The sequence below is a fragment of the Podarcis gaigeae genome, assembly GCF_964106915.1.
Source record: "Podarcis gaigeae genome assembly, chromosome: 10".
NCBI lineage: Eukaryota > Metazoa > Chordata > Lepidosauria > Squamata > Lacertidae > Podarcis > Podarcis gaigeae.
Window position 1 is genome coordinate 32,239,160 of NC_139686.1, and position 12,098 is coordinate 32,251,257.

At 44.7% G+C, this 12,098-nt stretch overlaps 1 protein-coding gene across 1 annotated transcript in view; it reads left to right on the forward strand.

Annotated features, from left to right (window-relative positions):
* GUCY2C (guanylate cyclase 2C) overlaps nucleotides 1-12,098 on the forward strand; it is a 53,555-nt gene that overhangs the window by 16,055 nt on the left and 25,402 nt on the right. Inside the window, exons 11-15 of the mRNA XM_083698599.1 lie at nucleotides 2,172-2,253; nucleotides 3,149-3,251; nucleotides 4,831-4,893; nucleotides 10,752-10,823; nucleotides 11,497-11,601. Of these exons, the coding sequence (XP_083554725.1) occupies nucleotides 2,172-2,253; nucleotides 3,149-3,251; nucleotides 4,831-4,893; nucleotides 10,752-10,823; nucleotides 11,497-11,601 (425 nt within the window). The remainder of the gene's footprint in view (nucleotides 1-2,171; nucleotides 2,254-3,148; nucleotides 3,252-4,830; nucleotides 4,894-10,751; nucleotides 10,824-11,496; nucleotides 11,602-12,098) is intronic.

Consider the following 12,098-nt stretch of genomic DNA (forward strand, 5'->3'; position numbering starts at 1 on the left):
TGGTGCTGCCTGGCTAGAATACAATGTCTCAAACTTTCAGCATAGGTTCAGCTTGGGAATTTATTTATTTTTTTCAAATTCTAAAAGCATGATTTCTTAATTTACCTAGACATTGTTCTTTCTATATCCAAATCAAACTACATAATGAAATGCCTTGGCTGTAAAGGGGGTTTCTTTGTTTTTGGCTGCAGATGTTATTGTATTTCATATCAGACTAGATGTTAAATGAAATGAAGTAGAGGATGCAATACAAAAGAAAAAGAACAATGAAAACCTGAGCATATTGTAGAGAACATAATGTTTCTATTTTTCAATACCTTGTTTAATTCAAAAGTTATTAAGTGCCCTTTCATAAATTTCATTTCAAATTCAGAAATATAGTGTAATGTATCACAGTAACAATGTGCAAGGCAGAAACTTGAATATTTTGCTTTAAATTGGGTGCAAAAACGTGGAGGGTGAGAGAAAGTCTTGTGAAAGCTCTTCTTTTTCATGAGGGGATGACTGAAACCACTAGAGGGCAGCAGAACCTCAGAAATATAAATATGTCATCCAATTTCTAAATTCCAGACATCAGCTTGTAATTTGTTTAAAGCGTGCTTGGAGCTATTTAGCCTTTTGTCACTCAGCCCAAGGTGCAGGGCAGAAAACCATCTTGTAACTTGCCAAAGACATTTGCTTGCTAACTGATTTATTTATTGGTGACCCAATGTCCTGCTTTCTGAGTAGGATCAGCCAGCCGGGGTGTTCTGACAAGGATGACCTTGTTGTCAGAGAATTAAGGAGAAAATAAGATTGGCCTTCAGTGAAGAGGTAGATGGAAAGCATGGGCATATGCCAAAAAAACCAAAGGTCAAGTGTTTGCCAAGTAGTTGCTGCAAGCATTTTCAAAAGAGTTTAGTGGAAATCATTAGGCCTAGACTGTACAGGCTTGATTTTTTCAAAGGTTAACAATGCAGTCTATACATGTGCAAGTAAATCCCATTGCATTTAATAGGGTTTACTCCTAGGAAACAATACAGGATTGCAGACCTGTCCATGCTTAACTCAATGGAGCTTATTTTATTTGTTAAATTTATATACTACCCTTCATCTGAGGATTACAGGGTGGTTTACAGTATAAAAACAAAAAATACATAACATAATGAGAGCCAGTGTGGAGTAGTGGTTAAGAGCGGTAGTCTCGTAATCTGGGGAACTGGGTTCGCTTCCCCGCTCCTCCACATGCAGCTGCTGGGTGACCTTGGGCTAGTCACACTTCTCTGAAGTCTCTCAGCCTGAAGGGGAGTGAAAGGCGGTATATCAAATCCAAACTCTTCTTCTTTTGATGTTTTGTTTTGATATTTGCTTTATATTATTGGTTTTAAGGTTGTTGTATTGATTTGTGTATTTTAATATATTGTTATAAACCACCCTTTGAGGGAAGCTTCCAATAGAAGACCAATAGTAATAACATGCATAGCTGTTAATAATAGGGGATAATGGCTGGCAGGCATCCATTCAGACTGATATTATAAACCAAGGGTAGGGCAACTCCAGCCCACAGGCCAACCTTGGGGTCAAATTTGGCATATGAGGCCATTTTTCAAAAATCATGCCCACCTGCTGATCAGCTTATGTCACTCTTAATTCAAGAGGGTTAGACAGGCCTTTATCTAATGAGATGTCAACTGAGAGTCTTTAGGTTTGTCTCTGAATTCCGGAGGCAGAGGGATGCAGGTATTATTTATTTTATTTTATTTATTTATTATTTTTATTCTATTTATTCTATTTTTATTCTACTGCCCTTCACAAGATCTCAGGGTGGGTCACAGAATAAAAACAAGGTAAAAACACAGTTAATAGTTAAAACAAAAACAACAAAACTATAACTTCATCCTTCCCACAAACACATTTACTGTAAAAGGCTGTAGGATATTAATCAGCCAAAGGCCTGATTAAAAAGGAACATTTTTGCCTGACGCCTAAAAATATATGATGAAGGCACCAGACAAACCTCCCTGGGAAGAGCATTACGCAAATGGCGAGCCACTGCCGAAAAGGCCTGTTTCCGTATTGCCACCCTCCAGACCTCGGATGGAGGAGGCACACAAAGAAGGGTTAATTACACTCTTGATTACCCTGAACTTTCTACTTAAGTTTGTCTGATTTCCCATTTCTCACTTTTACAGGGCCGCACATTCTGACAATAGCTGTTTTCACACTTGCTGGGGTTGTGGTGGTTGTTCTGATCATCGCTCTGCTGCTACTGAGGTACAGTCCTCATTTCCTCTTCCTCTGTCCTTCCTTGACCTAAGTCCACAAATCCTTTCTGAAATTTACGCTCTTGAAGTCTCTGTACAAAGGTCACCTAGCATAAAGGTAAAGGGACCCCTGACCGTTAGGTCCAGTTGCAGACGACACTGGGGTTGTGGCGCTCATCTCGCTTTGCTAGCTGAGGGAGCTGGCATACAGCTTCCGGGTCATGTGGCCAGCATGACTAAGCCGCTTCTGGTGAACTAGAGCAGCGCACAGAAACGCCGTTTACCTTCCCGCCAGAGCAGTACCTATTTATCTACTTGCACTTTGTGCTTTTGAACTGCTAGGTTGGCAGGAGCAGGGACTGAGCAACGGCAGCTCACCCCGTCGCGGGGATTCAAACTGTCGACCTTCTGATCGGCAAGCCCTAGGCTCTGGGGTTTAACCCACAGCACCACCCACATAGATGAGCTAAATTGCATAAGCTCTGGCACCCCTTGCTCTCCCAGCTGTTCAAGCCCCCTGTGGTGCATTTGCTGCTTTGACTATGTCACCTACTTGGTCAAAAAGGTTCCTTCTCATTCTCTCCTTCCCTTTCCCCCTCCACCTGACACATGCTAGCAGATAAACTTCAGTAATGGAATATCTGCATCCCATCTTTGAGTTGTAGCAGTTTAGTCATTGGGAGTTTTGATACTGGCTTGAGGTCAGTGCACACTTTAAGGTTACTTCTAAGAAGTCTGCTTTCAGCTTGACTCAAACTGATTCGTCAAAAAGGTCAATATTTCCATTCATTATCAGACAACTAGCGTCTGAAGTTCTTAAAATGTCGTGCCTGTCCACAGCACCTAATTCCAGATTCAAATGCTTCAAAAATTGCTGCAAGTATACCTGTCTTTCTGATGTACAGGAAATATAGAAGAGCCATTGAACTCCAGAAAAAATGGTCCCACATCCCATCTGACAAGATTGTTCCTCTGGAGACTAACGAGACAAGTCATGTTAGTCTGAAGGTAGGAAACAGCAGCTGTCTATGGCACATGTTCTCCTTCACAATAAAGTGGTACTAGGTGCCTCCTGAACATGGTAAACCATGATGTTGGAACCATAGACACTATCTAGAAAACTCTGTGATATCCTAATCTCTGTGTATGGCCTCACATTGGCTAGGATGGAAGGTGAGAGGGAGAATAGCTGGAGAAAAAATAAGTGTGCCATCTCTGTACAACTTGAGCCTAGATGGAGGTAGTTCAAAGCTTTACATTTCAAGAGTTTTCTGTTTCTCTCCTCACTGTAGTCTTGTGGCCCAGCAGCAAATCAGCCATGTCTCTCTAACTTCCTCCTGTCCGCTTACATCACACAGTTCCTACTAAGTTTTCATGGTCTCGCTTTTCTAACTCACGGAGGGGGTGCCACACTTTTGATGTGCTAATTGATCATTATCCCCCAAGACATTACCTCAGAGGAAATTAGGGTGACTCAATTTCCTTTCAACTCAGGTTGATTTCCTTGGATTAAGAAGTACCTGATACACAATTTAGTAAATATGCCCAGCATAATTTGCTTTCACACATGCTAATTAAATGATTAGAAGCGTCTAGTACACATGTCAAATGCACATCTTTAACACACGTGAGTCTGGTTATTTCCCAGTTCTAACACCCCAACCTTAATTAAATTCTAACACTAACTTGATCTGAAATTTAGGGTTTCTTGCACCCACAGTAACAATATTTAGTAGATGTCTGTGATCTTACATGACTTACATTCCAAATAACATTCACAATTCTGCTACTCTTACAATTATTTATTTTATTGGAGTAGAATGAGGAAGGAACCAGCTTTTCTCAGACATTAAATGTCATGATCTAATGCTTAGAAATACAGTCTTCTACCCCACAGCAGAGAAAATTATGAACTGTGAGTTCGAAATGGTAAGCGAGTATGCATGTATTGTTTAAAATCTCTTCAAGCACAAAGGACCACAACACAGCTCATGTTTGGAGAAGTATATTTGAGTCTGATGCCCTTACAAATTGCAGGAAACATAGCTGCTATATTACATTTTTCTTGCAAACACCAGGATGGGATATATTACCAGTGGTGTTGTAATCTGTGGTTGCAGTGGGTGGAAGACCTGTTATTTCTGCAGCAAGGTCCTTGTCACCAGCATCCTAGAACCACCTAATCTTTCCATCCACTATATGCTCCAAAGCCAAGCATTTAGGAACACAGAAAACACAAGATGCTTAGTTTCAAGAGAATGGTGTGCAAGTGCTGCTAAGTACCATAGAACTTCAAGGAAAGCATAACAAGTCACTCTGAAATATGATATTGGAGCATTCAAAATAATTTGCCTATATAATGTGCACAGAAGCAGTAGATCTAGCTGAAAGGCAACACAAGGGCACCTGCATTGATTAATTCAATGCACCCCTAATGGTTATTATTGTGTAATTACAAGGTTATTGTATAATATTAGAAAGAATGTGGCTGTGACCATCATGAAGGGACCCTGCTCTTCTGAATCTAAAACTACGCTAAAACTATGCATTCCTTAAGTCAGCTAAATAAGCCTTCTTTGATTCTCAGATTGATGACGACACAAGGCGTGACACCAGCCAGAGGCTGCGTCAAGGCAAATATGACAAGAAGGTACATTTACTCCAGCATCTCTGCTTTTCTCCTCTCGAAATGATCTTGTACAAGATCAGGTGCCGTTTCATGCTCATTCCCAGTTACTTGCAAACCACAGGGATATAACAGAGCAGAGGTTCTTAAACTGTGGTGTGCCAACCATTTTTGGTCTATCTGCTCTATTTAGGTAGTCCTTGGAAAGGCTGCAGAACTGTTGAAATTATCTATATTTGGCCTTGCAGTTGATTAATTTTTTTACAATGGTGAAGGTTGAGGCCATTTTGACGAGGACTAGATTACTGAACAGGTCAACAAGTCTCTGTTTTGCACAGCACTGTTCTTAAACAAAGCCTCTATATTAAAAATTTAAAAACATAAATAGGATCCAGCAGACAAAATATATAAAGAGGGATTGGCAGTGAAGGGAGACAGGAATGTGGAAGCAATGAGGTTAAGGGAAACCTAAGAACACAGAGAGGGGTAAGAGTTGCAGGAGGAGAGGGTGCTTGAAGCTCCCTGAGATGGGAGTTGGGGCAAGAGGAGAAGTGCTGCTCTTTCTTAGCACAAAAAGAGTTCGGATTCATTTTCTGAAAATACCAACCAAATGGACAGATGACAATTAAGTCATCAGACCCATCAGAGACATTTTATATTCTAAAAGAACAATTTGAATAGTTGTGACTTAAGCTTTCCTGGTCTACTTCATGAGAGACGATTAGATCGTCTGACTTTCCATGATAGCTTCCTGCAAGTGCCTGTAGTGCTTTGCTACATTCGGCTGTTAACCAAACTTGGTGGTTCAAGTCCAGCCATGGATGGTTTCTGTTTCTCACAGTATCTAGGCAGAGGAATTGTGGGTGAGGCAGGGGGTGGAGGGGTACAGCTGTGAAATATGTGTGTCTATATATGTGGCCTGTTGGGTAAGAAGATGAAGTAATAATAATAATAATAATAATAATAATAATAATAATTTATTATTTATACCCTGCCCATCTGGCTGAGTTTCCCCAGCCACTCTGGGCGGCTCCCAATCAGTGTTAAAAACAGTACAGCATTACATATTAAAAACTTCCCTGAACAGGGCTGCCTTAAGATGTCTTCTGAATGTCAGGTAATTCTTTATCTCTTTGACATCTGATGGGAGGGCGTTCCACAGGGCGGGCGCCACTACCAAGAAGGCCCTCTGTCTGGTTCCCTGTAGCCTCACTTCTCGCAATGAGGGAACCGCCAGAAGGCCCTCGGCGCTGGATCTCAGTGTCCGGGCTGAACGATGGGGGTGCAGACGCTCCTTCAGGTATACAGGACCGAGGCCGTTTAGGGCTTTAAAGGTCAGCACCAACACTTTGAATCGTGCTCGGAAACGTACTGGGAGCCAGTGCAGATCTCTCAGAACCGGTGTTATGTGGTCCCGGCGGCCACTCCCAGTCACCAGTCTAGCTGCCGCATTCTGGATTAATTGCAGTTTCCGGGTCACCTTCAAAGGTAGCCCCACGTATAGCGCAGTAGTCCAAGCGTGAGATAACCAGAGCATGCACCACTCTGGCGAGACAGTCCGCGGGGAGGTAGGGTCTTAACCTGCGTACCAGGTGGAGCTGGTAGACAGCTGCCCTGGACACAGAGTTAACCTGCGCCTCCATGGACAGCTGTGAGTCCAAAATGACTCCCAGGCTGCGCACCTGGTCCTTCAGGGGCACAGTTACCCCATTCAGGACCAGGGAATCCTCCACACCTGCCCGCCTCCTGTCCCCCAAAAACAGTACTTCTGTCTTGTCATGATTCAACCTCAATCTGTTAGCCGCCATCCAACCTCCAACCGCCTCCAGGCACTCACACAGGACCTTCACCGCCTTCACTGGTTCTGATTTAAAGGAGAGGTAGAGCTGGGTGTCATCTGCATACTGATGAACACCCAGTCCAAACCCCCTGATGATCTCTCCCTGCGGCTTCATATAGATATTAAAAAGCATGGGGGAGAGGACAGAACCCTGAGGCACCCCACAAGTGAGAGCCCAGGGGTCTGAACACTCATCCCCCACCACCACTTTCTGGACACGGCCCAGGGGGAAGGAGCGGAACCACTGTATGACAGTGCCCCCAGCTCCCAGCCCCTCTAGACGGTCCAGAAGGATGTTATGGTCGATGGTGTCAAAGGCCGCTGAGAGATCCAGCAGAACTAGGAAACAGCTCTCACCTTTGTCCCTAGCCCGCCGGAGATCATCAACCAGTGCGACCAAGGCAGTTTCAGTCCCATGGTGAGGCCTGAATCCCGATTGGAAGGGATCCAAATGGTCCGTTTCCTCCAGGCGTGCTTGGAGTTGTTCAGCAACCACCCGCTCAATCACCTTGCCCAAGAATGGCAGATTTGAGACTGGGCGATAGTTGGCCAAATTGGCCGGGTCTAAAGATGTTTTTTTAAGAAGCGGTTTAATGACCGCCTCTTTCAGCGGGTCTGGGAAGGCTCCCTCACAGAGGGAAGCATTCACCACCCCGCAAAGCCCATCGCCCAGCCCTTCCCGGCTCGCTTTTATCAGCCAGGATGGGCAAGGATCAAGGAGACAGGTGGTCGGTTTCACTTGTCCAAGCAGCCTGTCCACATCCTCGGAGGTAACAGATTGGAATTGATCCCATATAACAGGACCAGACAGAACTCTAGCACTCTCCCGCCCTGGCCCTGCTCCCACTGTGGAGTCTACCTCCTTCTGAATCTGAGTGATTTTATCTGCAAAAAAACTTTGCAAAAGCATTGCAGGAGATCTTGGGGTCCCTACCAGGCCCCGGTGGTACAGGTGGTTCCGATAAACTGCGAACCACCTGAAAAAGTCTCCTGCTGCTGTTTTCTGCAGATTCAATGGAGGCGGCGAAGAAGGCCCTCTTCGCCGTCGCCATTGCCACTTGGTAGGCTTGACGTTGAGCTCTAACCCATGTCCGGTCTGATTCAGAATGAGTTTTCCGCCACCGGCGCTCTAGCCGTCTCAACGATTGTTTCATCACCCTCAGCTCCGGGGAAAACCACGGGGCTGTCCGGGCTCCATGCAATCGGAGAGGGCGCTTCGGAGCCAGACAGTCAATAGCCCTGGTTAACTCCGCATTCCAGCGTGCCACCAGGGAATCAGCTGAAAGGCCATCAACTTGGGATAAAGCATCCCCTACCACTCTCTGGAAGCCAATTGGATCCATTAAGTGGTGGGGGCGGACCATCCGAATCGGTCCCACCTCCCTGCGGAGGGGAAGGGTTGCGGAGAAGTCCAGTTGCACCAGGAAGTGATCTGACCATGGCACTTCTTTTGTTTCGCTTTTAGTTAATGTCAGATCACCAACATCCGTAGAGGTAAACACCAAGTCTAAGGCATGTCCGTGGCTATGAGCTGGGCCAGACTTATTCAGGGACAACCCCATGGAGGCCATGCTTTCCACGAAGTCCCGAGCGGCCCCTTGTAAGGTCGTGTCGGCATGGATGTTAAAATCCCCCAGGACAACCAAGCTAGGTGTCTCCAGGAGCATATCTGCCACGACCTGAAGCAGCTCGGGCAGGGAATCCTTGGTGCAGCGGGGAGGTCGGTACACCAGTAGGAATCCTGTACTGCCCCTATTGCCCAACTTCCAGAACATGCACTCAGAAAACTGGGTCTTCCCAATAGGACGCCTGGTGCAGACTAATGACTTCCTAAAAATCACTGCAACCCCCCCTCCCCGCCCACATGACCTGGGTTGCTGTGCGTAAGAGAAACCTGGTGGGCAAGCAGCGGCAAGGACAGGCCCATCTGCTTCATCCAACCAGGTCTCTGTCACACATGCTAGGTCAAATCCTCCATCCACAATCAGGTCGTGGATGGCAGTGGTTTTATTCATCATTGACCTGGCATTGCACAGCAACACTTTCAGGTCATGTGGGTTTCCCTTGCTGATTACTGTATCCTTCCGGTCAGGACCAGACCTGGAGGCAGGGATAGTCAACGACTAAACCTGCCTCCTCGGTAATGACATGGTCTGGTCTTAGCATAACTCCTCCTCCTGCCCGTGATCACTGAGATCGGGTGTCCCAATACATCTCCCCCTGTGGAACCTGCCCCACCCAATCTATTGGCTGAGGCCCACTCCCAGGCAGCCATGACCCTTCCCCTTAAAAGGCAAAATACAAACTATATAATAATTTAACAGAATAATAATAATAAAAAAACAAAACAAAGCAAGGAACAATAGTGCTGACTCAGTGCTTATCCCACCCCAAGCAAAAATAAAATAATGAAATAATATAATATTATAAAAAGCAACAACCACCATTTAAAGTGCTGCAAATTAAAAGTGATTAAAACATTTAAAACCATTTTGTCCATTGCTGCCGGTAGCTGCTCAGGCCTCTAAACTGTAGTGGTAGTGCAGGCCCCGCCCCCTAGGCCGGATGGAGTTGGCAGGAGAGGGAGCGGTCCTCCCAACACTCACGCAAGCAGCAGCAGCCGTGTCCCGGAGGCCTCTCTCAGGCCTCTTATGCTGTGGCAGTGAGTGCAGGCCCCGCCCCCTAGGCCGGATGGAGTTGGCAGGAGAGGGAGCGGTCTTCCCAACACTCACGCAAGCAGCAGCAGCAGCTGCTAGGCGCCGGGAGGTACAGGCAGTACAACTCCAGCAGTTTAAAGGCTCTTTGAGAAGGATAAAAGGGTCTCCTAGTTGCCTGATCTTGCTTTTTCAAGAATATTGTCACAATTCCTTCCTTCCTTCCTTCCTTCCTTCCTTCCTTCCTTCCTTCCTTCCATCCAATTCCTTTCAGCTTCACATATTTGAAGTGTAACATTTTGTGCTCTTGGTCCATCTAGCCTTCTAAGACTGCTGTCCAAGCTATGTGTCCTCAGAAGTAAATCCTATTTCATTCTAAGGGGGTCACTGCCAGGTAATTGAGATCAGAATTGCTGCCCAAGAAGCAAGCTACCACTACCTATCTCTCACTGTGATTAGTTCTGCTGCCCTCCACATCAGCTCAATTGAACTATGATGCAGCCAAAAGAAATATTACTGTAAATAAAATAATCATCACTGAAGAGCAACTGGAGCAGTTGCACATTATGGGGTAAGGAGGTCTCATTGAGGTATTGAGGTTTGGGTGGATATTGGAAGGACTTGCATACAATTGCAGAGAGGTTGGCAAATATCAGTCTTGTGCAAGACCTCCATTACTGAAGATTAAAATAAACAAACAACTGGAAATGGATACCCCCCCCCTCCTAAAAATATCAATTTGCATATTGTGAAGCATAATTGCTTAGGTTGGCACCATTTGCTTTCGTAGTCTTGTGCACTACTGGGAATTTTGTGGTTTTTGTTTTTTAAAATAGGTGCTTACACAGTTACAGAAATACCTGAGCTCGTGCCCATAAAGAAGGCAGGGAAGGAGTGATTGAAGGAAGGGACAATAATAAACACTTGGGATATTTTCCACCAAGCTCTACCAGCTAATATGGATGGCAAGTGGTGGAAGAGCGATGAATATAGTAACTCAGAAAACAGGAGTGGACTTACTTGAGTCATTTGTGCAATGTGCATGCCAAAAGGAGAAAGTGTATCAGAAAACCCCATTTGCAGGGGGTGGGGAGCCTCTGTGTGGACCTGAACTGGATAAAGCTGACTGATAAAATGTTTTGTTCACCTAGTTCTTCTCTTGTTACCTCTTTGTATGTATAAAGGATTGTCATTGCACTTAGATCATATCACAACCCTTGCAAAGGATAATGGTGTCCATTTCCCCATCAATGGTTAAGTAATGTAACATTTCATGTAAATGTATTTCTAAAATATAACCTACATATCCAGACCTCTCATGACATTATACAATACATGGATTACTGTGATGCTGCTATTCATTCCTACCAACCCTTTTCATTTTCCAGGTGATAATCCTGAAGGATTTAAAGCACAATGATGGGAATTTTACAGAGAAACAGAGAATAGACCTAAACAAGGTAAACACTAAACCCACAACCACAGCATATCCACTGAAAAATGTAGACCACAATTTCCTTTCTTCTTATTTCTTTCATATTGCAGATGTTAAGCGCTTCCTTTTCCAATAAGCTGTCTTCAGTGTGCCAGATCTCACTGCACAGGCAGTGTAGAAAGCTCACTTTTCAGAACTTATTCAATGCAACCCTGCGGGCATTGGCATACACCAGGGGTAGGCAACCTAAGGCCCAGGGGCCAGATGTGGCCCAATTGCTTTCTCAATCCGGCCTGCGGATGGTCCGGGAATCAGTGTGTTTTTACATGAGTAGAATGTGCCCTTTTCTTTAAAATGCATCTCAGGGTTATTTGTGGGGCCTGCCTGGTGTTTTTACATGAGTAGAATGTGTGCTTTTATTTAAAATGCATCTCTGGGTTATTTGTGGGGCATAGGAATTCATTCATATTTTTTTTCAAAGTCTGGCCCACCACATGGCCTGAGGGTTGGTGGAATGGCCCTCGGCTGAAAAAGGTTGCTGACTCCTGGCATACACTTTTGAACTGGAAAGCACTGAGTGATAGTAGCTGAACAATATATCTCCAAGCAGCATAGGAGGACATCATATTCCCATACCACTGTATCTAATTTTCCACGTCATCATTCTGCTTCTAACATGTTCATTATTTTTGCCCTAGCTCCTTCAGATTGACTATTACAATCTGACTAAGTTCTATGGCACTGTCAAGATGGACACGATGATCTATGGAGTGATTGAATACTGCGAGAGAGGATCATTGCGGGTAATTACGTAGCTCTGTAGCTCACTCATCAGTTTGTACAAAGACAGGTGATAACCCATCACTTCAAAGACAAGTCCTTGCTGGCACAAGAAATAGGCAGTGAGGAAGAAGGGTAGTTTGTGTTGCTCTTGGTCTTGTAAATTTCTCAGTACTACCATCAATATTCCAACTGGAGAAGCACAATCTTTAGCGCTGAATTGCTATAAACAGCAATTGGGCTTTCCAATGATTGCCATTTGTTCCAATTTATTGCTAAAGGACGAGTTTTCCAGGGGAAGGCAGTGGGGCAAAGGCAAAACCACTCAGCCCCTTCCTTTTTAGGCACAGGACAAGCGGAAGTTTGGATGAGCCCTTTGTGGCTTCAACATTAAGCCAGCTTTTCTATCCTGCAACCCTTCACACCCTTTTGTTTACTAGTTAGCCTGATGAAGAGTTCTGGAGAGCTCAAAAGATTGCTCACTATTTTGTGACATGTTGGTTGGTTCTAATTAGCTACC